Source organism: Malaclemys terrapin, chromosome 2, assembly GCF_027887155.1.
Source record: "Malaclemys terrapin pileata isolate rMalTer1 chromosome 2, rMalTer1.hap1, whole genome shotgun sequence".
NCBI lineage: Eukaryota > Metazoa > Chordata > Testudines > Emydidae > Malaclemys > Malaclemys terrapin.
The window spans coordinates 145,532,370-145,556,853 of record NC_071506.1 but is presented as its reverse complement, the minus strand read 5'-3'; the positions used below and the strand labels follow the sequence as shown (position 1 = coordinate 145,556,853).

At 39.0% G+C, this 24,484-nt stretch overlaps 1 protein-coding gene across 1 annotated transcript in view; it reads right to left on the bottom strand.

The window, feature by feature from the left end:
• CDH10 (cadherin 10) overlaps positions 1 to 24,484 on the bottom strand; it is a 162,369-nt gene that overhangs the window by 10,184 nt on the left and 127,701 nt on the right. The window contains 5 exon segments of the mRNA XM_054019361.1: positions 2,432 to 2,683; positions 5,566 to 5,674; positions 10,435 to 10,556; positions 13,559 to 13,695; positions 19,764 to 20,017. Coding sequence (XP_053875336.1) covers positions 2,432 to 2,683; positions 5,566 to 5,674; positions 10,435 to 10,556; positions 13,559 to 13,695; positions 19,764 to 20,017 — 874 coding nt within the window.

Below are 24,484 nucleotides of genomic sequence, written 5' to 3'. Positions count from 1 at the left end.
TAAACAAGAGGCAGCATTATCTCCTGCAAATGTAAACAAACTTGTTTGTCTGAGCGATTGGTTGAACAAGTTGGACTGAGTGGACTTGTAGGTTCTAAAGTTTTACATTGTTTTATACTTGGGTGAAGTTTTTTTTAACATAATTCTACATTTGTAAGTTCAATAATACAAATGATGTTGTGCAATCTCTTTAATAGGTGAATTGAAAAATACTACTACTTTTGTTTTTTACTATGCAAATATTTGTAATAAAAAAATAATAACATAAAGTGAGCACTGTACACTTTGTATTCTGTGTGGTAATTGAAATCAATATATTTGAAAATGTAGAAAACATCCAAATTATTTACATAAATTGTATTCTATTATTCTTTCACAGTGCGATTAATCACGATTAATTTTTTTTAATTGCTTGACAGCCCTAAAAAAAATTATTGCCTATTCAATAAAAGATACATAACTAGCAAGGAGAAGGGTTTAAACAAGTGTGTGTATACATCTTGTCACCTAAACTTTACTCTTTCCTTGGCAGTTTCCACTTAGCCCAGCTGCCTCCATCTCTGAGATGGGAGAGAGAGACTGCCCTGCAGTTTTCTCTTAACCTTTTAGCCTAATTGGAGCCAGGCAGATTTCCCAATGAATAGCTTCCCCTACTCTTTCCTTAAGGACCTTGGCATTCTTTCTGGTGGTAACTTATCTTTGTCATTGTTTTGTTTTCCTCTTAACAGCCTTGTTTGATTTAATTCCATATAGTCAGGCAGGATAATATCAAGTAGATAAACTGAGGTGCATCTGATATTAATATAAAATAATAGACAACTCCCTCCTCCTCCACAGCTAGTTACATCAATTCACCAAATTGGCTTCTGAAAAAACATTTCAACATTATATTGGGCAATTTTGCATAAGACAAATCCCTGTGGTGATCTTGTATGTTCCTAAAAATACCTGTGCTTTATTATTACTAAGGCATCAGCTGAGCTTCTTTTTGCCATTTGTAACATAATTACCCTGATAAATCAAACTATCATAAGGTATTTCTACTTTCAGACTAAGGTTTCTAGTTTTCCAAAATTTGTTCACTCCCCTATACACCACAGGAGACATAAAAGTTCAAATTTAAAATTTAGGACATTTAGGTTTCCGAAAACACTGCAATATCACTACAAAGAATAATTTACTCTTCAGTTCATAAGACACAAAATTATGGTGTGACTCAATGTTAAAGACACATTAAATCAGGTTTCTCCTATGGCCCAGTAAAGAATCACTTGCACTAAAGCTCACTATATAAGAAAGGGAAAGACTTATGAAATGCATGATAGAAGATAACATTAAATGTAATGTTCTTATTTGAAGACTAAAAGTCTGTACAAACAAATTCCATGTACGGCATGATAGCAGGGGACCACGCTCTAACCTATTGCACTGAACTGAATCAGTGAAAGTTATTCTGGATTTACCAGTGTTAAGGGCAAAATTTGGCCCTTTACAGAATATTCCCTGAGCGTTTTTTCATGTGCATGAGAGAACTAAAAAGAGGTACATCTATTATCAATACAACAAACCAAACACATATTTTAATATTTGAAATGTTAGCATTATAAGCATATTAAGTATTTTGAGGCATTCCATGGCAAAGTAAATAAAGTTTACATAAAATAACATTGGTCATGGGCCAGGCTTTTTGTGTGTCTTCTCATGGAACACACACTGAAATTGTCACCTTTACTTCATCCCTTTGGAAATAAAGTACTTGAGGAGTGTCCTGGCCTCCATTTAGTTCTCACAAGATCTACTGGTTTCAGGGGGTAAACTCCACCAGTTCATAGAGAAAGGAACACTGCTTCCCTAAGAAGGATGAATCACTATGTGAACTTAATAGGAAAAATATTGATCAGTTTGCTTCTAATAGAAAATGTACTAGAAATGGTTGTGAAATGGCTCTCACAACCATTTCTAGTACATTTTCTATTAGAAAGTGGTATAGATAATGGTTTCAATGCGTAAAGGGGTAAAAGTATCTCAAATTATTTATCTGCTTAAAAGTACATTTTACAATTCTCTGCCAGTAAATGCCAAAAACTGAAGTCCCAGTTCAATTATTTGCCTTTGCTATGTAGTTTAACCCTCTTAGCCATTTTTAAGGGAACAACTTCACTGTAGTATATAGGTACTGCCATTTGCGTACTGAAATTTGTTGAAACAATTTAACAACCTGAGATTTTTCATTCTTAGTCACCTAGATGTTTTACTACATCTGAGTTCATCATAGCATAAACTGTTTCCACTGTATTACAGTAGTTTTGAATCTTGCATCACAAAACACAATCACTAATATTTCAAAACTACGTAGGTTGCAATTGGTCAGGCCTCTATATCTCTGAAGTATTCGTTCATTTGGGAAAAGATGCATTTTTCTATAACTTACCTAGAAGTATAATGATGCAGAGAAGAATAGCAATTAGAGCACCAGTGCTGAGGCCAGCAGGAAGGAGCAAGGCCTCAGCATTACAGGACTGCATGTTACCACGGTTGTCGCAGGTGCACACTCGAATTGTCAGAGTGCCAGTGCTACTCTGGATTGGGTAGTCATTGTCCGATATCACCACTGGCAGGAAATAGGTGCTTATTTCATGTCTACTGAAGCCATTTCTTCTTGTCAAAATTCTGGCAGTGTTATCTATATCAGTTAAAAATATTTTTATATATTACTAATGTGTAATATACAACTATAAAATTCATAGTATATATAACAAACATTTTTTATCAGAGTTTTTGGTTCACTATGTTATTTTGGAAAGTGTGCTTCCTTAACATCTGAGATCAGGCTTTTTTCTACTGGCATTTCAACTTGACCAAAAGGCTGCTTCGCCTCTCTCTTCCCCTCAACATGCAGTTGCCCAATGCATTGTATTCCTCAGTATCTCAAGCTGAAATGTGATTGGAAGAGTGATTAACACAGGCATTCAGAAGATCAAAATGCAATACTGTATTCCTAAACAGTTTAGACATGAGAATGTACTCCAGATACTGTATATGTGCCAAGTAGTACAGTCTTATCATGCTGTTATTAATCTGTAGTGTAAACAGTAGAATTAAATCCTGTGCAAATAGCCTCCCTGCAAGTGAGAGATGCCAGGAGGGCTGCTGCTCTTTCTACTAATACAGGACAAAAATACAAAAACAAGAAATAAGGGCAAATGTTTCTCTTTGATCAGAATTGTCAGTCTCTGCTAGATAAGCATTATCTGTACTGCCAGCTGACTTCCCGTTGAAGTTAATGAGTGAAACCCATCTACAAAAAGTGTAGAATATCTAGAAATGGATAAGATATATTTTCTTAGAGCCCATCCTCTGCATAGGCCAGATCTATTCCCCAGGATATATCCTCTATTAAAATATTGCACTTGGTTTGAGCTAGAAGGCTGAGAGAAGTGAAGAACATTCTATTGTATGCATTCTAGAATGTTCCTTTACAGCTCCTCCCATCTGATGTCACCCTGGTTTCAGATCTTTTTATGCTGGTTGATTTCATAATTCTAACACAAGCCAAACAGACTATGGATGAGTGCTCATGTCCCATTTCCCCAACAAAAGACACACTCCTAAAAGCTTTTCCTGGCAACAGTCAGAAAAAAAAAAAGACAAATGAACAAAAAGAAACCCAAAGTGGCTATCCACTTGGAGTCATCGGCCTCATTCAGCTTTACAAAGGAGCAAAGACAGAAGACTAAGAAGCGAGTCCCTTTGGTCAAGCTTCCTCTGCTCCCATTCTCTCCTCATTGCAGTCCCTCCTCAAAAAATCAGGCATTAGCTTAGCATCTGCTATACACTGCCTCTGACCCACAACCCAAACTAATTTGATGTTTTATTTAGCTCCTGTTCTTGTCATGTTATTCTCTGTTGCTCCCCCTTCACCAGTTGTTACAGACTCTCCATTGTTTGTACATAGGCAGAGGAACTTTTCTCAGTGGTGGTGCCTGGGAGTGCAGGAGGCTGTGGAGGCTAACTAAGGCTAGAACGATTTTTCTTTTCCTTTGAGTCTAGGATTCTGTGAGCTTAAACTAAAGATGACTAGGTGAATTAAGTTTATATAAAGTGAAATCTTCTGCAGGTCGAGGACAGCTGACAATCTTCTGGGGATAGTAGGCATTTACCTACCTCCAAACTCTCTTCTGAGTTGAGACTCTACAATTTCCCATTTATGACTTACCTCTACATAGCATACGTTAATTCATTTATTTCCAGATAAGTGGCTTAATGATGAGAACAGATCAATGCCATTTGGTTTTGAATGTGCATGGATGAAGTAAACCTCCAATGATTACAGGTCTATGTCCTTTATATAACTTCAGTGAATTTATATTTTGGTTATGGTGTACCAAATGTATCTGTAGACTACATGTAGTGGTTATATCCATGTCACAGAGAGCATTTATCATGACCCTTCAACTGCTGCATCTACTCCCCACTAATCCATTGCTACTGGGACTACTTAAACATTCCAGACGCCTGAGCAGCTTCATACAGTTTAAGGTCCAATGTCCTGTGACCCAAGGGACACACAATTTGATACTATCAAAATGGAGAAGATTCCTAACCACCCAAAAAGGGAAAATGCTGTTTCTTGCCTTAGAAAGACCCCCAGATATCAGGTTTCAGTGCTATTTTCAAAATCACCTAGTGGATTTAGACACCCAATTCCCATGAATTTCAATGGCAATTGTGCAGCTAGTCTTCTAAGCCATTTTAAAAGCCTGAAGTTGTAGCATTCAGACTTCCAAGTCTGATCTCTTCAGACCTGTCTCATTGCTCCTTGTGCTCCCATATCTCTTCTGATTAGATTGTGAGTTCTGGAGGCAGGGTCTGTCTGTACAGAGCCTATCATTGTGGGTCCCTGCTCTGTGATTGGCGCTGCTAAGCACCACCATCTTCTAGAGGTAAAACTAAATGTTGTGTCCCCATTTGGGAAACTGATTTAATAATATAAATATGTAAGAGCTGATGAAGACTCAGCAGTCTTGATTCACAGTCTGAACTTCTTTCTAGTTTTAGATATAGTGCAGGTTAACATGACTCTCCTGATTGTTCCTTGAGGTTCAGTTTGTAACAATCCTCAAACCAAAAGATGACAAAATCACCATGCTTTAAAAACATGTAAAGCCACCAAATGCAACTGAAATCTTGATCCAGATTTACTTCAACATAAGCTTACATTTTGGGTTTGTAAAATATTGATATCTTTACTCTTCTTTTAAAATAAACGAAATTATTTCCATCAGATTGTTGATACCCAATTTTCCATCATATATCCTATAAGTGTTGCCATGGACAAGAAGAAAGGGTCATAAGCACAGTAAGGTTATAGGCAACTCCACAGTAGTAACATTAATTTTGTCTGCTATCTGTATGAGGTTCAGTGGCCTGTGAAGGCCCAGTCCTTTCTTCCAGTTAACAGGTCTTAACTTTTGCAAACACAAGTTCAAATGTTTCAGAAAAATACCTGTAATATGTTAGGAATGAAAACTAAATCTTATACCATGGGCAAGCTCTGTATTTTACCTTCATTATCTTGAACAGTAAAGTTTGGGTTAACAGCAGCTAAACTGAAGAAAAATTTTTGTCCTCCAAGGGGGTCGTCTTTGTCTACTGCACTTATGGTCTGTATTAGCTGCAGACAAGGAAAATCAAAAATAAGCAGGCATTGTGATACAGTTATCTGGTTACTTCAAGGAACAGTGCCAGCTTTAAAAAAAATCCATATTTATAAAACAAACTATGGTATAAATAATACCATCTAATATGATAACTGATCAAATGTACCTTTCATCATATATGCTGCTTCTTTTCCTGATGAAGTGCAAAAAATAAAGTAGTATAGTAAGTAACTTTGGATTCCAAAAGTTTGGATTCCAAACACTGCAAAGCAAAGTTTAAACCCAGTATTTATAAAATCAAAACTACCACCTCCCCATAATATTTTGAACCGCTACCTACCTTTGCCCCTTACACGTTTCACTGTATATTTTAGCAAAGTATATACAATAGCAATTCTGATTAAATTAATACACTTAAAACATATACAAAGAACTGGCCAAAATCTTTCACAGGAAAATATCAGTTTCAAAACAAAAATATTCATTACAGTTCAAACTGAAATTTGTATTTTATTTAAATGTTTGAAAATTGAAAATAATATGAACATTTTAATTTCCTCCCCCTACCACATTGAATGTAATTTTTTTTTTCATTATCTCCTTTTTTTCCCCCTACTTTAACTTTTCAACACTTCTTCAACTTTGGAAAAGTTAGGTTGACAAAAGCAAAAATGAAACACTAACTCTGCCATTGTAACTCTTCCAAATCTGAGGAAGTTGCAAGAGGAAGAGGGGTTAAATGAAAAACCCTTGGACTTTAATTTGGTTGCACTCAATGGCAAAAAGGTAGAAGATGGGGGAAACAAAAACTGTTTAATGTCAAACACTGCAAAACAGAAACCACTTTGAAACTTCTAAATTTGTAATGGAATTCATTTGTCCATTTCTCAGCACAGAAAATCATGTAAATTAAGAGTTTATGAGGGAAAAAAATGTTTACCATGACTCTCAAACATTCTATTCAAAATGCTAAAACACATACACCTTTATCGCCCCTAGCTGGGATCTGAGATCCTGGGTAGATCTCATAACTTAGGCTGCATCAGAATACTTGGGTTGCAGACTTCCAAAGAAAGCCTATTGTAGACATTGCAGGAAGTATGGTGATTCGCGGCCATTCTTCTATTTAAGTATGCAGTGAACCAGTGTAGTTTGTCATTGAAACTTACTGGTCGTTAGCTATGGCAAATGACATCGCTTAGATGTAACCCTGAGATCTTTGCTGCTTCATCCCAGGGTGACTTCCAGTCACATAGCCTCAGTTACTACTCTATGCTGATGGTTACCAGAACTACCTCTCCACTGACTGACATCTCGCCTTCAATGTTCCATTGTCTACTCAAGCTCAACTTGGCAAAAACTGAAGTTTCTTCTAGAACCCTCCCACATATCCTCCCGGCCCCATTACTGTTGTCAGGTATACAATCTGACCTGCTCCACAAGTCTGCAATCTACCTGTCATTTTTGACATCTCTCCTGTGACATGCTAAATCCTGCTTTCTTTGTCTCTCTAGAATTTCCAAAATGCATCTGTTTTCTTCATGCCTACCATTAAAACACTTGTAAAGTAATATCATCCTTTGCCTCAGCAATGGCAACCTCCTCTCTGTGGCCTTCCAAACATTCATATAACTCCCCACTTCTCTCCTCCAGTCCTTCCAAACCGCAGAGTACATGCCTCGGCCTGTGCTGCTTCCCGCAGCTCTCATTGTCCTGGAGCGGTGAACCACGGCCAGTGTGAGCTGCGATCGACCAAACCTGCAGATGCGGCAGGTAAACAAACCGGCCCGGACCGCCAGGTGCTTTCCCTGAACAAGCGGCGGCCCGACTTTGAGAAGCACTGGTATAGACCATTTCAGTACATAAGCCAGCCACTAGCTGATCAGTATTAGGAAGAAACTTCCCTTGTGGGCAATTTATTCCAAAATAGTTCACTGCAGTGTTCCTTAAATATTCCTGGTACTGACCACTGTACTGGAGTAAATGGACCACTGATCTAAAATCTGGTGTGCAGATTCCTGTGTATCTGTGTGGCATGAGTTGCATGACTATCTGGAAACAAAACAGAGTAAGGCTTGGAGAGCTGTAAAAAACACAATACTGAAAGAAGAAAGTCTAATCTCATTACAACTTAAAACACATGGGAGATATAAATAGAAAGGAAGGTCACAGAAGGAACTAAAGTAAGAAATAATTGGAAGAGATGAGAGATTAATAAGAAAGATGTTTGAGTGAATGAATCACTGAGAAATAATGACAGAAAAAAAGCAAAGATATCATGCTACTAAGGAATCAAAGGCAATAAGAGTGTCCTATAAATACATCCAGAAAAGAATAATGGCAGAAAATAAAATTGCTACAACTTAAAAAGACGAGGACTGTGAATTTTTAAATAAATCTATTTGAACTTAGCTTATACTAAAAAGGCTAATGATAACAAGGACATCGGAGAATTCTAATCAGGGAAACTGTTGGATATGATAGTTGCAGATGCCAAGAGCAAAGGATAAACAAATAGATGGTAAAACTATATTTGATAAAACAAAAAAGATATACATGTCTGGATCTGGATGAAATGCACTACAGAGTTTAACAAACACTGGGTCTTTTCTACTAATTCTTTATAATCTGCAATAAATTAAGACAGTCAGAAGAGAGAACCAACAACTAAAAAAAACCCCAAAACATACCTTATGAAGTTTAGTGACGAAAAATCCATGAATTAGCCAATTAGATGGATATGTTTTTCAGGTATTATATTTGCACATAGGATAAGGGAGTCTGTATAGATCTGGTAAAGGAGAGTCTAATAACTGACAAGCAGTTTTGGTTTATTGAGCCCTGATCCTGAAAACCAAATGTAAAAGTCTCCATCATAGTTAGTGATTCAACAGCTACTCAAGACTCTGTGCAAGTAAGGCCACGAGGGCTCCTAAACCCTGCTCTGAGGCCCATGCTGGAAGAAGCAGCCTGTCCTTTCTCAATGGAAAGAAAAAATGGCAAGACAGCAATCAATATCTGGAACAGATTTGGCTGTATTTGCCCTAACCCAATGATTTCTCTGCTGAACGCAGCCCTCCTTCACAGAGGAAAGAAGTGGCAGGGATCCTTTCCAGCCTGTGGGCAGGTGAAAGGCTGTTTAGGCTGCCCCACCTCCAGAATGTCACAGGACAACTGTAATTCCATGCTTCCCTTGGCATTCACACCATCTAACTGGCTATAGGTTTGTTTGTCTCTCTGATTATATGGTGGGGCGTACAGGGTAGTTGGAGACTGGAGGATAAAGGGGAAGTTGGAGGAGTGGAGCAAGGATGATTCGGAAGAGGAGGAAAACAATCAAGACTCCTACTCAGCATCATCTCGTACTTATACATTATGTTTCTATGGTGTTTGTCTATGCCTTTGTCTGTCTTTTGAATTTATAGTGTAAGCTCTTTGGGGTTTTTCAGTAGGTTTGGAAAATGTTGAGCATATGTTAGATGCTATCACAATAGCTCACATATTAATATATTGAATTCTCTTATTCATTATATTAGATTTCAAGAAGCCAGTCAACATAATGTCACAGATTAAACATATAAAGAAATTAAATACCTAACTACATAAAATACCATATTCTAGCATGGGGTTGAACATTTTTTGATAAACAGTGGTCAGTGGGGAAGACTATTATCAGTGAGGTCTAAATTTGACTATATGTCATTTTTAATTATGGTCACAAAAAAAGGAGGAACTAATATACAAGAGGACAGAATTAAATTAGCAATGACCCAGAGAGATTAAGTTGTGTGTATCATAACCATAGTCAGTAGCAGTGAATGTACAGTTATAAAACCAATCAGAAAAATAAATAAAATGGGATACCATCTGGAAATAAAGGCATCCAAGAAATTAACTATTTTCAGATAAGTCTGCATTCCTCCTCCGTACTCTCTTCAACAGTACTGTGATGTGTACATGCCACTGGTACCACTGATGCCACTTTTGAGGGCATTATTTATTCTTGGATTAATGTGCTGTGGAACACACAATACAGTAATAGGGAAACTGATGGGTTTCCAACAGCCCTAATGGATAGCTGCGTAGTAGGAACTAGACATTCGGCAGCAGAGTCGTTTCACTTTAATCAAATATATTTTTCTGTATTATTTTGTTTGGTTTCTATAAAAACAGTTCAGATATTAACATCTTTTATGTTTTTGTTTGATTCACCCACAGAAAATGTTTGGGAGATAAACTGTCATTTACATAAAAATGTAAGTATGACATTGCTGTTTCTAAACCTGATAAATATTAATTCAAAGTACAATTGAGCTCCATAGTATAGACCTCTTTTTGAAAAAAAAAAAAAATCTAATTTGATTACCAATTATTTATAGCATGTTGCTTTCTTCTGGGAAGATAACACTGAAACCAATTAAGAACACATCTTTCAGACCTATATACTTAGGCATCTAAAGCAACAAAACAAAAACTGATCCACGGATGCAAAAGCTTAAGAGTAAAATTAACAGAGCTCCTGTAGAAAGCCATTTCTGTAAAAGTAAAGAAAAGTAATTTGTTAATTTACATGCTGGCGCAATTGTAAAGTATTATTGGGGAGGTCTCAAGACTGATTTACTGACAGCCATTCTTTTCCTTCATTTTGTTTCATAAACTGTACTAGAAGCACTCTTTCTCAAGCAGCATGCTCTCTCAAGCATTTTTAAAGTATGGCCTAAAACTGAGTGCCATAGTAAAACCAAATAGCTTAAAGTATTTACAGAAAGCATACCTGTCCAGCTCTTGCATTTTCACATACAAAAGTATCATAGAATACGGCAAACTGCGGGGCATTGTCATTAACATCCAAAATTCGAACATAAACAGAAACACGAGTGGTATCTTTGGGATTGTCTGCCAAAAGAAAAGAAATGAAAACAGAAAGAAGTGATTTCTTGCTCTCATTTAAAAAAAAAAAAAGTTTGTTTTCTTTAAAATTCTTCCAGGGCTCAGCATTCAAGGTCAGATCCTCAGCTGGTGTAATTTGGCATAGCTCCCTGGACTCATACTAGGTAAGGATCAGGCTACGTCAGTGTTCAGAACAGATTTTGCTTAGTGCCAAAATCAAATTCATTTACTGGTATCTAGTGCACAATTAAGCTGTTTACATGAAGATAAACACTACTTCTATTAATGAAATAAGCAAATGTAATATATAAAAAGTATCTCTATTAGTATAATCAAATGACAATTGTTGTTTTTGTTGGGCTCAAGAGTATTGTTCTGCTGGAAGTTTGATTTTTAAAACAAAATGCAATGGATGTTATCGAATTTGTTTTACACTGAGGAGCTGTCACTGGTTGGCGACAAACATATTCGAAAAGGATATTCTCAGGATCCGATTTTCCTTTCACTTCCCCTTTTATAAATCAGTAGAACAAAGATGGCACGCGAGCCGATATTTGATGGCACGCGGCGGCGGGCTGAGCGGCTCAACCCACCACCACTCTGGGGTTCCGGCTGCTGCCCCGTTGCCAGCCGGGGTCCCGGCTGCTGGCCCCACTCAGTGCCCGCTGCTGGCTTGGGGACCCCCAAGGAACCCCAGGCTGGCAGCGAGCTGAGCAGGCCAGCAGCTGAGACCCCGGCTGGCGGGAGCCAGCGCTCGCTGCCGGCCTGGGATTCCATTCACTCAGCTGGCCGCGGGCTGGGTGGGGGGCTGAGCGGATCAGTCCACTGCCGGTCTGGGGTTCCGGCAGCACTCAGCCTGCTGCTGGTCTGGGGTTCTGGCTGCTCCCCCTTGCCAGTCGGGGTCCCAGCCGCTGGCCCCACTCAGCCTCCTGCCAGTTTGGTTGAGCAGATCCCCCAGGCTGGTAGCGGGCTGAGGCGGGCCGGCGGCTGGGATCCCGGCTGGCAGGAGCTGGTGGACAGAAACCCAGACCAGCCCGCTGATGGTCTGGGGTCCCGGCCACCGGCACTGCTCAGCTCGCCGCCGGTCTGGGTTAATGGAACCCCAGGCAGGCAGCAGGCTGAGTGGTGCCCGCAGCCGGGACCTGGGACCGGCAGCGGACTGAGCTGCTCAGCTCACTGCCGGTCTAAGGTCCCGGCCACCGGCCCCCGCTCAGCCCAGACTAGACCGGCAGTGTGAGCAGGGCCTGGGAGTCTTGTCTGGGGTTCCAGCCACCAGCCCCACTCAACTTGCTGCCGGTCTGGGGTTCCATTCACTCAGCTGGCAGCGGGCTGAGCGGGGCCGGTGGCGGGCTGAGCGGAGCCGATGGCCGGGACCCCAGACAGGCAGCGGGTTGAGACACTCACCCTCCTCCCCCCGCTCCCCAACCCCACTCAGCCCACCACCGTCCCACTTAGCCCACTGCTGGCTGAGTGAATGGAACCCCAGACCGGCAGCGAGCTGAGTGGGGCTGGTGGCTGGAACCCCAGACAAGGATCCCGGATCCCAGGCAAGGATCACACTAAATTGATAAGATCTGCATTTTAATTTTATTTTAAATGAAGCTTCTTAAATATTTTAAAAACCTTATTTATTTTAAATACAACAATATTTATATAATATAGATATAGAGAGAGATCTTCTACAAACGTTAAAATGTATTACTGGCACAGGAAACCTTAAATTACAGTGAACTTGGCACTGTAGACACTTAATTAAAGAAAAAAATATTACACCAGTGTAAAACTGGTGTGAGTCAGAATAGAATCACGGGCTACATGTTTAAATTACTGTAAGAAAAAAATATAAATTTATAATAGCTGTTTTTTAAATCAACCAAATAAAGAGCTTATATTCCCACTGACTTCTGTAGGAGTAGGATTGGGTGCAAATTTGCAGCACTAAACTGAATAGGGTTTTATTTGTTTTTAATTGTTGAGGTACTTACTCTTTAGTGCAAGGCAATCATGCATACATCACCCATTTCTGAGAACTCCTCTACCGAACTATATTAATCATTTATATGTTTTTGCTTTGTTTCTGGAATAGGATAGGAAACAATGAAGATGGATCCTGAATCATTGTATTGACTGGGTATATGACATGCTGTGGTATCTTGGGAGCAATCTGTGAAGAATTCAGGTTATGGTTCCACTGTATTTCAGTATCAGTGTTTGTAGCTATGTCTACTTGACATAGTAAATTTCTTTAAAATGGCAAACAGAACAAAAATCTGAACATCATGAAAAACAATGTCCTAAATATTCCATTATTGCCTTTTCTCTTCAAAGAAGCTCAGAAATACATTATAAAAGGATGGTGACTGTAGAATCTGGCAGGTATGAATTTCAAGCAATTATTATGCAGATTGATTGCCCTTAAAAGACCTGACCTTTTCCAAAAATATTAGTATACCTTTTTAGAGAGACCTAATTACAACAACTAAGTTGAGAAGTTAAATTCTCTCAAAATATCCTCACAAAGAAATGAGTTTAATAGTTCAGTTTAAGCACAGAAGGACCTTCAATCTCCACAATATGAAAATACTATGGAATAACACATTTATCACAGTGGCCAGCTGTCTGAAGAATGGTGGCACCAGCCATGTTTATCATCAGAAAGTATTGCTTTTACCAGTGATACACTGCTTACCCTAAAACAGAGAATTTAATAATGAATGCTCCCCATGAGTTGACTTGAAGAACCTCAGATTTTTTTTGTTACCTAAAATCTTTTGGGTCAGTGGGACTGGAATTAGGTGCGATGATGTAGTAATCTTAATGCTACCTCGGGTTTATTCTGTTTACTTGTAATCAAAATGGATTCTTGTAAATGTCTGAGATGAATGAAAAGATGTATAGAGCACCAGCAGTTGGACTTAATGCTATTTATTTTTAAGAAATTTATTCTGAGTGCCAGAAGTATTTAAATCATTTTTTAAACGAAGGAAAACTAAAAAGATTTGGCTTACTGATCTCGGCTGCTATAACACTAAGATTGTGCCACTGTGATATCTCGCGGTCAAGTGGTTTGGAAGTGTAGATGGATCCATTTCCAGAGTGTATATTAAATATTCTGTCAAGATCAGTATGACGATCCAAAGAAAATCTAAACATGATAAAGGAAGAAAAAAATTGTTATGTAAGTGATTGAAAATGAAAAGAAGCAACTTTACCTTACAATATATCTGTATAACATTCAAATTCTTTACACATTCTATCAGAAATGATAGATGAGATAATTTAGATGAAATAAATGCTTAGTTACTGCAAGTTTAAGCTTTTTAAAATGCTGTGCAGGTCATCTGTTAGTTACGTTGATGACTGTCCCTGAAACTAAAAACAAAAATACTTAAAATAATTCTTAAAATATTAACCTAATACACAGAAAAATACAAATCCTAAGAATGATCTCAATATAGATTTATCCATTATATTTACTCTTGCAATTTATTCTGTAACTTTCATAGGCTTCTGTGAATGTTTTCTTTTTAACTAAATGATATTGTATTAAAATATGAATAATTATAGGGAGTGGGGGGAAAACATTGTTTAAATCAGTAATTAAACACTTTTTTCCTGAGAGGAAAATTCTCTTTCAGTTTGAAAAAACATGTCAGACTGATGACTCATTTCTGAGCTCTTTGAAATAACTGTTTCAAGCTTTCACCTCCTAGTTTAATGTAGATTCATTTAAAAGAAATCAAGTTCTAAAAAATCAAAATCAAAAATGTTAAAAGTATGTTAACTGGCAGGATTTTCAGTTTTAATGAAGCTACTGAAATTAAGGAACCTTGTACAGTACTGCAAAGCCTTTGTCTTGCAAATACTCATATGGGCAAACCTTCCATTGACTTGTAGAGAAAGTCATTTTGTCACATGGTGGCAAACTGAAATCAATAATCAGATTGCTCTCTGATTCTTTGCATTTAGGACCCAAACATGCATTTCTCATGCACCCAAAATTGCCCCTAAAGTCAGTGATGGGTTAGAGGTAAAAGAAGGATCAGGGCCTTTCGATGGGTGTATCATGGGATTTCCAAAAGCACTGAAGGTTTGTCTAACTCTGCACTTATAGTATAGTTAGGCCAACACTGAGTTCTTTTGAAAACCCTGTCCAGTACCTCTAATAGTATGCAGGTATGATCTTGTTTGGAGAATCATCCAAGAGTTTGGGTGCTTTTGTGAAGGTACATGAATGATCTAGAACCTTCACAAAACCCTGTCTTTGTATTCCCAGTGTTTACTGATTTCACCAGGCTGGAAATAGTGTACCATGGGAATAGCCTTTCTCATGATATTTTGATGCTTCAAGTCCCAATTAAACCAGGAAGTGCAGAGGTATGCAAAAATGACAGAAATAAAATCAACCGATATGAACATTTTGAAACCACACAAAATATTTGCTTCAAAGTTGGGGTAAAAGGTTTGTGTTAGTTCTGAACCAGGTGGCCAAATTACAAGTTATAATTAAGGAAAATTCCCTAGTGCCTGGCAAGTTTTGGTGAAATTATATTTCATCAATATGTCTATATTTCCTAGCAGTGATTCTGTAGCCATCAACGTATTTTTTTAATGTGGAGAAAAGTCAAGTTCGATAGTACAGGTGATGCAGCTGTTTGAGTTACTTCTCACATCACAGTTCCATAACCCAGATAAATAAGATTCAATCCTATTATCTTTATAAGCCCAAAATATTTGGTTATGTATGTGTTATGTAACCATACACCTTCTACATCATCCCAGTGTTCTTAAAAGCCTGCAGATGCTACTGTTGATCTTCTAAATCCCAGACAATAGCCCTATTGCTACTCAAGTCTGTTAAAAAAAGAATAGTGCCACAGGAAGCAGCAGGCCACACAGTTTATCTGTAGTTGTAGCCTATTTTCACTTTAAAAATCGTATTTCTATGAAAGGGAAGAGCTGAGCTACAGAATTCAGAGACAACACTGAGTTTTGAATCCTACCTAAAATTAGGGGTCTTTGGATCTTGGCTTTGGTTTGGACTATTTGGGTATGCCTATACAGCCTGCAGCAGCTAGCCTCCCAGCTCAGATCGACAAACGCAGGCTCACAGGGCATGCGCTGCTATGCTAAAAATTGCTGTGTAGATATTGGGGCTCATGTTGGAGCTCAGGCTCAGAAACCTAGGGAGAGAGTTGGGCTTTAGAGCCTGAGCTCCAGCCCAAGCTGCAATTTCTAAGTGCTATCTAGACAGCTAGTTTTAGCTTAGTAGCACAAGCCCACAAGCCCCTCAAACTGGGCAAGGAGGTTCGCTGCCCCAGGATGTGTAGGCATACCCTTTTAGAGGTAAAGATTGCATGTAGAATGCAGATCTGGACCTGGATTCAGATTACACCAAGCTTTGGAAGAGGGCGGCTCATCTCCATTAGTTAAAACAACAAGAAAAAAGAAACATAGGCAACTTCTTAAGCTGCCCAAATTTTTCTTTTTTAAATAGCAAATCTCATTAAAGCTTTATCCAGGCTTACCTTATTACAAAAGGACACAACCCGTCTAAATAAAGAAGGCAAAATATTAGCTATCCATTGTCTCCTGTAATATCTGCTATTCTATAGCTGTCTGGTGATGGTTTGGTAGTAACTAAAATGTTATAATCTTCATTTTGAAGAGCTGTATTCTTTGAATAGAAGTGTGTGGCTATTATTGAAATTAATAGAGTCAACATATGCACGCTGGAGGGCTGAATTTGACCCCTACTATGGAATTTGTTAGTTTTCTCCAGCAGAAAACGGAAATAACAAAAAAGGTAAAGAATCATACACATTTATATGTTCTACTACCATATATGTGGAAAGTCCTGCCTTGATCTGTTCCTTGAACAACTTAAATCAAGACTCGTTGATTCTTTTCACTTTTTTTCTTTAAAGCTCTGCCATTACGCCCATTAGTTCACGTGTCTTGCCTGTACTGAATTACCTTTTGTCATTCAGTGGAAGAAACACTAACATGACAGAGAGTGATGATGTGACAGCATCTTCAGTCTATTATGCTATATCAATAATAGAGCATCATGGGGGCAAATAGCTTATTCTGTTGAAGTGGTTCCACTCATCAAGCTGCGTCAGAGACAACACAAGTGAAACCACCATCGTTGTTCCTTTTAAGATCACAGATTCTAAAACCTGACTACTTAGATTTTCAGTTGTCATATGAAGTTAGAATGGATAAAGGAGAAATATTTAAATCCATTTGTCAATACTGGGTGCTTTAGAGGTTCAAAATTTTCATCTGCTATCTTACTCTTCCACCCAGAGTAGTCATCATAAGTGAGGCTGCAATTCAGTTTTCTTTACAAGCCCAGTTTTACCATCCTTCAAAATCTACAAACAAAGAAATATTGGCCTCATAGATGGTAAATGATGCTTTGTATCTACCATATTTGAAGTAAATCAGACAAGACATACACATATTTTGACACATTTGTCAAATGCGACCAAAGTCCTAATAGTCTTCTAAAGCTTAGTGCTCAGAGATTGGTTTGGGTTTCCTGCATGGACTCGAGGTAGGCTTCCTGATTTTTTTTTCCATCCAGTATGTGGAAGCATGTTATATTTTCTTGTTGGAGTGTTCCATTCTGGAATATGTAAGGCGCAGGAGATACTTCCTCATTTTTTTGAGGTCTGCTTAGCTGTTCAGCATATTTGGAGTAATATGTAGTGGTCAGAGAAACACTACATCCCCCACAATCTCTCTACCACAGAGAGGATTGGTATGCAGTCCCTGAAATCCAACCACCATAGTGCAGACAAAGGAGGCACAATCCTAGTCTTTGATTCTGATGGCTTCATCAATGAGGCCAACAGAAAGCTCTTGACACCACCTACTAAAAGGAACTCCAAGACCACCCAACACCAGTGCACAAAGGAATTTAAAGATACCATCAAATCCTTCCCCAAACAGTCCAAGAAAAAGCTCTACAGCCTCATCGCCCAGGGGCCTTTTACATGCATCCCAAGATACACAAACAAGGGAACCCAGACAGACCCATCATAATCTGGCCACAGTACTCTCACTGAAGGAATATCAGGACTCTCAGAAGTCCTCCTCAAAGCACTCACAGCACAAAGGGCCAACTTGTGCCAAGACATGACTGACTTTCTCCAGAAACTCTGCAATATTAACAACCCCTCCCTCCCCGAATGCCATCCTTGCCCCCATGGATGTCACCTCACTATAGACCAACATTCCTCACCATCAGGGCATTGCTGCCTGCCTGAAATTCCTACAAGACAATGTACAACACTTGGACATCACTCACACCAACTTCCTGTTTAACAACAAACACTTTGTTCAAACCATGGAAACAATCATAGGTACTAGGATGGCTCTCCAATACAGCAACCTCTTCATGGGCCACTTTGAGGAAGAATTTGTTGAAAAATGCATCACAAAACCAGCAATATACAAGTGCAACTCCAATATATTGTTGGTTTGGTTGTACATGACACATCAACGATATTTTCATCTTCTGGACAGACAACCTATACTTCCTCATGAATTTCAACAATCACCCAATCCATCAAACTCTCTCTAGAATACACCCACATCAACATCAACTTCCTGGACATCATGATCAGCTTCAATATTGACACCCTACAAACAACTATATACAAGAAACCCACAGGTCACTACATTTATGTACACACCAAGAAATCTTATTTACAGCCAGGTACTCGGATACTACAGAATTAGCTCTGCAGAGAAAGTCTGGGATACACATTTACCTAAGAGGTAAATGATATAATGGAAAGGGACACCCAAATACCCAGGAGAACCTGTGTCAATACAAACAAAAATTCCACTGACGGCACACCCCTAGTTGTCACGTGCTGCCCCATGTTGGAACCCATATGGGGTATCATTAAACAATCACATCCCATACTCGATGGGGACCACATCCTAAAGTAAATTTTCCCCAAACCTCCTCATATAGTCTTCAATCACCACCTGCGGTGAAAACTTTTCACACAAGATCACTCCATGTATGACCTCTCAGTTCTCATCCTCAAAGGAAATCTGCATAATACTTTCAAAAGACTATCCAGGGAATGTAAATTCCTAACTTTTTTAGACATTAAAAAATACAGACTTAACAGAGACACTGTTTTTATGGTTCATTACAACAGTTTGTAACACACCCCACAAGCTGCTAACCCTTACCTGTCCACTTTATTTTAAGTGGTCTCCTACAACCTGTGTGAACCCCATAAGTGTATCAATCTGTCCTGACTTGTAATTAGTTCAGACAGCCTTGTTACCTTCTCAAGACCTGAGGAACAGCTCTGTGACGCTTGAAAGCTTGTCTCTTCCACCAACAAAAGTTGCTCCAATAAAAGATATTTAAAAGATATTACTTCATCTAATTTGTCTCTTTTCTAAAGTTTATACTCGTTGGAAGGGGAAGCAGAACCAAGTCAAAAGGAGAGTGGTAAAACTTAGTGGACTCAGCTCAATGAAGGAAGGAAGACCTGCTCCTATGGACCTTAGGAGGATTATAGAAGAAAGGGGAGTAGCCTAAAGTGGGATTTCATCCTACCATTGGGTCCCCTGAGCTTGACATGTGAAAATATTAGGAGGTTCAACAGCCCCCACCCTCCCATGGACCATAGGCTTATCAGGGGTCTCCAAACCCACAGGCTTAGGCACAGGAAGGCCTGGAAAGCTTACCTAGGCTCATCTAGGGCTTGAAACTGGTGGTGGAGAATTGGGGTGGTGCCAACAAGCCTCCTGGATATGTATTGGTGGGCAATAATGAGGACCCTAAGGCTCACAGTAGGAGGCAAGGGTAGATCAACTTGCATAGGCCCACAGCAAGGGAAGTTCTACAGTTTTGAGGCTCAGAAGGGCTGATGAACTGCCTAAGGGGTTACCAGGGAGCTTATGCATGCACCCAGGTAAAGATCACCTCCTATGTATCTCCTACAGTCTGCAGGTGAGGGGCTCTCCCTTGTGGACATTAGTAGTTGTACAGAAGAAGGGTTCTTCTCCTTCAGACCTCAGAAATTCCTCCCTGCTCTCCTCTCCCCAGTCCCAGGGTGGAAAGGCTACCTCAACTTTCATCAACTGCAATTTGAAAGGGAAACCATTTTCTCCGCACATTTTCTTGTTTGTTTTTTTTAAATCACGAGGTATATAGAGAGACCATGACATTACCTGATAGGGCTTGAAGCAGAATCAGGATCCCGTGCCATCACAGTTCCTATGATTGTCCCCACCTCGATATCTTCATGCACCTCAAAAAGGTAAGAGGATCTGCTGAAGACAGGAGGTTCATCCACATCTTCCACAGAGATTTTTACAATTGTAGTATCTTTAAAAGGCCCAAGATAATAAAATCGTGGATCCACATGGGTATTCTCAGCCTCTACTTTCAGTGTATAAAGCCTTCTGGTCTCATAGTCCAGTGGCTACGGGGAAAGAAAAAGGGAGATAAACTTTATTAAATTACACTGTATGCGTTGGATACATAGGGGAAGTAAAGACATAATGGGCCAAATCATCAGCTGATGTAAAATGGTATAACTCCACTGTGATTAATAGGTGCTAATGGCACTCAGAACCTCACAGGAAAATCCAGAGAGTCGTTTTCCACAGCTCTACAGAATAGGGACCCAGTTCCTTAAGTAACCAAAACGTCCATTGACTTCAGTGGGAATCATCACTTATTATTACCGGTACTTGTATTACAGTAGCACCTGCAGCTAGGTAGAACTGCTTAGTGTAAATCTGAAAAAATTACAAAAGTGAAACGTATTAATTGCTATTCTCAAAACAGATTTTTCTGTACAAACTTTCACCTACAAACTTAGCAACTGTTTGATGAATTTTGCTGATGTTTCACAAATACAGGATCAAATCTGACAAGCATTCCACACCTAGACCTTCTATTGAAGCGAATGGGACTTGTGGTAGTAGAACAATTGCAGCATCAGGGCCATAATGCCAAATTTCTTCAGGAAACATTTGCAGGAAGGTGAACATAGATGAACACGATATGTTGGAAAAGAGTACGTGGCTTTTGTAAAGGGGAATCGTGTCACACCAATCTATTAGAATTCTTTGAGAAGGTTCTACAAACAAACGGGGTCCCTCACCAAAGGCTTTTAAGCAAAGTAAGCAGTCTTGGCATAAGAGGGAGAGTTATCTCCTGGATTAGTAACTGGTTAAAAGAAAGGAAACAAAGGGTAGAATAAATAGTTAGTCTTCTCAGTGGAGAGAGGTAAATAGCACAGACCAGGATCTGCATTGGGACCAGAGCAGTTCCACATATTGATAAATGGTCTGGAAAAAGCTGTATGCAGTGAGGTGGCAAAGTTTGCAGACAATACAAAATTACTAACGATAGTTAAGTCTGAAGCTGACTGTGAAGAGTTGCACAGGATTATCACAAAACTGAGTGACTGCGCAAGAAAATGGCAGATGAAATTCAATATTGATAAATGCAAAGTAATGCACACTGGACGCATAATCCCAACTATACATACAAAATGATGGGGTCTAAATTAGCTGTTACCACTTAAGAAAGAGATCTTGGAGTCATTGTGGATAGTTCATCTGTTCATGTGCAGCAGCAGACAAAAAAGCTAACAGAACGGTCTAAGTCATGAATGGCATGGAGCAAATGAATAAAGGAGTGATATTTATCCCTTCACATAACACAAGAACCAGACATCACCCAATGAAATTAACAGCAGGCATTTTAAAACAAACATAGGGAAGTAATTCTTCACACATCACACAGTCAACCTGTGGAACTCATTGCCAGGGGAAGCAGTGAAGGCCAAAAGGATAATTTGGTTAAAAAAAGAAGTAGGTAAGTTCACAGAGGATAGGTCCATCACTGGCTATTAGTAAAGATGGTCAGGGATACAATCCTATGGTCTGAGTGTCCCTGAACCTCTGACGGCTAGAAGCTGGGACTTGGACAAGAGGGGATAGATCACTTCATAATTGCCCTGTTGTGTTCATGCCCTCTGAAGCATCTGGCATCATCCACTATCAGAATACTGGACTAGATGGACCATTGGTCTGACCAAGTTTGGCCATTCTTATGTGGAAAAGGCATGTACATACACTTGTCTGAGTTTTATTGTTTAAGGAGAAATAAATTTAAACAGACCTAAGCCACCAACTGTAATTTTGCAAAAAAAATAATTTTGAACCAAAGATTTAAAACCTTACTGGGAAAAAATCAGTACTTAATCCTGCTCATTTTCATTGAATTTCATGAATCCAAGATCAGAGAATTTTTTGCAAAATAGATTTGACATTTTGTCAGCAACTACTTTTAAAATGAAAAGAGAAGGGTTCAGGGTTATAATTAGAATCCATTTTGTGTAGACATTCCCCAATTTCACTGCAACTGTCACAGATGAAAAGTGGTAGCTAATTAATGATATATAGAGAATGAGCAGGCTGAGAATTTACCTGTCTGACTGCAGAGCAGACTTCATTAGCTCACACAAAACAACGGGGATATATCAAACCCGTGGTTTTCACTTATCAAAATGGATTCTAGAGGCTCATTTAAAAATTCCCCTCCCCACTAAAACTTATAAAATTAGTGCTCGTGAAAGATGCCAAGCTGACAGCTTTGGGGATTTAAATATTCTCTGTATGAGCAGAAGAGGTATAGTACAGGCAATGGAAACTTTCCTCCTTATTCTCTGCTCCACCTTGTTATGAAGAGACATCAGAGTAGAAGGAAGAGTAATTATGTCTCCAAGACAATTCTCGATGCCTTTTTACTGAGACTGCCACTGAAGATACCAGTTGAAATGCAGCAATTTGTCCACAAGGAATTGAAACTCAGAAATGGCTATCTGATAATAATAATTTGCAGCATGTAATGATGCAAGCTGGGTATGAACCCATCAGTTGGAAGTGAAAGGCCTTGCAGCTCATTACCAAATCCCCTGAGCAATGCAGTCCACCACATGTATGATTTTAAACCCCAAGTCAACAAAATACCTAAACAAGTGCTTACCTTTCAGCACCTAAGGCCAGGTCTACACTACAGATCTATATTGGTGTAATGACATCACTCAAATGTGAAAAATCCACACCCTTGAGCGATGTAGTTTTACTCACCTAACCCCCTACCCTCCTTGTAGACAGCGCTACATCGATGGAAGAGCTTCTCCCATCAACATAGCTGCCACCTCTCCAGGAGATGGATTAACTACACTGACAAGAGAAGCTCTCCCGTCGGCGTAGTAGCATCTTCACGAAAGCACTACAGCAGCACAGCTGCAGTGGTGCACCACTGTAGCACTGTACACAAAGACAAGTCCTAAGATATCCCATCCCTATTCAGGAAGGCACTCAAGCATGTACTTAAATTTCATTATAATTAATGCTGAATGGGGCCCTTAATCTACATTTTGGGTGGAGTAGCAGAAGATCAATTGTGTGTTAGTTGTTCACTACTGGAAGGTGCACTGGAAATCCTCAATTAGAACTGGTTGAATAATATAAAAATTGACTTGTGAATATTTTCACAAATACACACACAGTGAGTTTGGTTCCCTGTTATTTGTGGGGCAATATTATTCCTTTTCATTCATGAAGAAGAGCACGAATCCTTAAAAGTCCAAAAGCTGTAACACACATAATTATTAGTCCAGAAATGTGTTCTTTGTTATGAGCTATTTGTGATGGATTTGGAACTGCTCTGTAATAATTTATGAATTCTATGCGTAGGCCTGGTTATTGGGGTGTTTTATTTAAGACTATATTGGTTTAACTCAACAGGAATCTGCCTGGAAAAAAAAAGGCAGGAAGAAAAAGAATGGCTCACAATAAGCCACCTCTTAGCAAACATGTAAGAGTTAAACAATATTGGGATCATTAACTTGAATGATTGTGCCTGCTTTCCGACCAACCCACAAAAATGGTTTTGATCAGAACAGGTAAAGGCCTATGAACACAAAAGGATGAAAGAACTCTGACAGGATTAAAAGGGTCTTCTCTCAAAAGAGAGGTGGTAGTTGCTCAGGCATACAACCCCATTGTAGGGTCTGAAGAAGTTAGTTCTGCTTACGTTACTATCAGGGGATGATACCAGTCTAGGTAAGACAGTCATATGTGTGGATTGTTCGTTGTTTTAAAATTCTCCTTTTCTGTGTAACGTTTTGTCCCTCCTGACACAATAAATAGTACTTTGGTGTTAAGAAGGCCGTCTGGTCACTATCTGATCAAAGACTCCTAAAGGGAAAAACTGCAGGTGCCTGAGCTCAGTCAGGCATGCAGCGTAATAACAGTTTATACACAGCATGCTGTAGCCCAGGGCCTGGTCTAGGAATCAGAGAAATTGTGAAATTCCACCCTGCGATATGTAGAGGAAAGATGCCTGAGATCTTAGGGGACATACTAAGACAGAAAGAGGACAAATGTCCAGCTAGCCCTGTAACCATAATTCATTATTCTCCCATTTATAAAGTTTGAGTGGCCTAATCAGAGAGCATGAACAGAACTATACAACTGTGTGACTTAGATGACTAAAATACATCATGAATAATCAATAGCAAATAGTCAAATTCAATAGTTTATGAACAACCCAAAGGCTCAAATTTGTTCCCATAAACTCTCAATGAATACTTCTATGTAAAACAAATATATTCACAAAAACTAGGAGGAGCTCATGAACACTTCTGAAACAGGTGGAAAAAAATGAGCTACTATGTCAGTTAAATTATTTGCAACAAGCTAACTCTACCACCAATACAAATCAAACAACTTTAGGACTGATCCATAATCCTTATACAAGAATAAGAATACTCTGAGCTCTCACCTTATGCCTTGTTCAATGAGTCACAAGTTCCAGCAAAAACATTAAAAGCAAAATATTTTTGGCTCATTTATAAATGTATGTG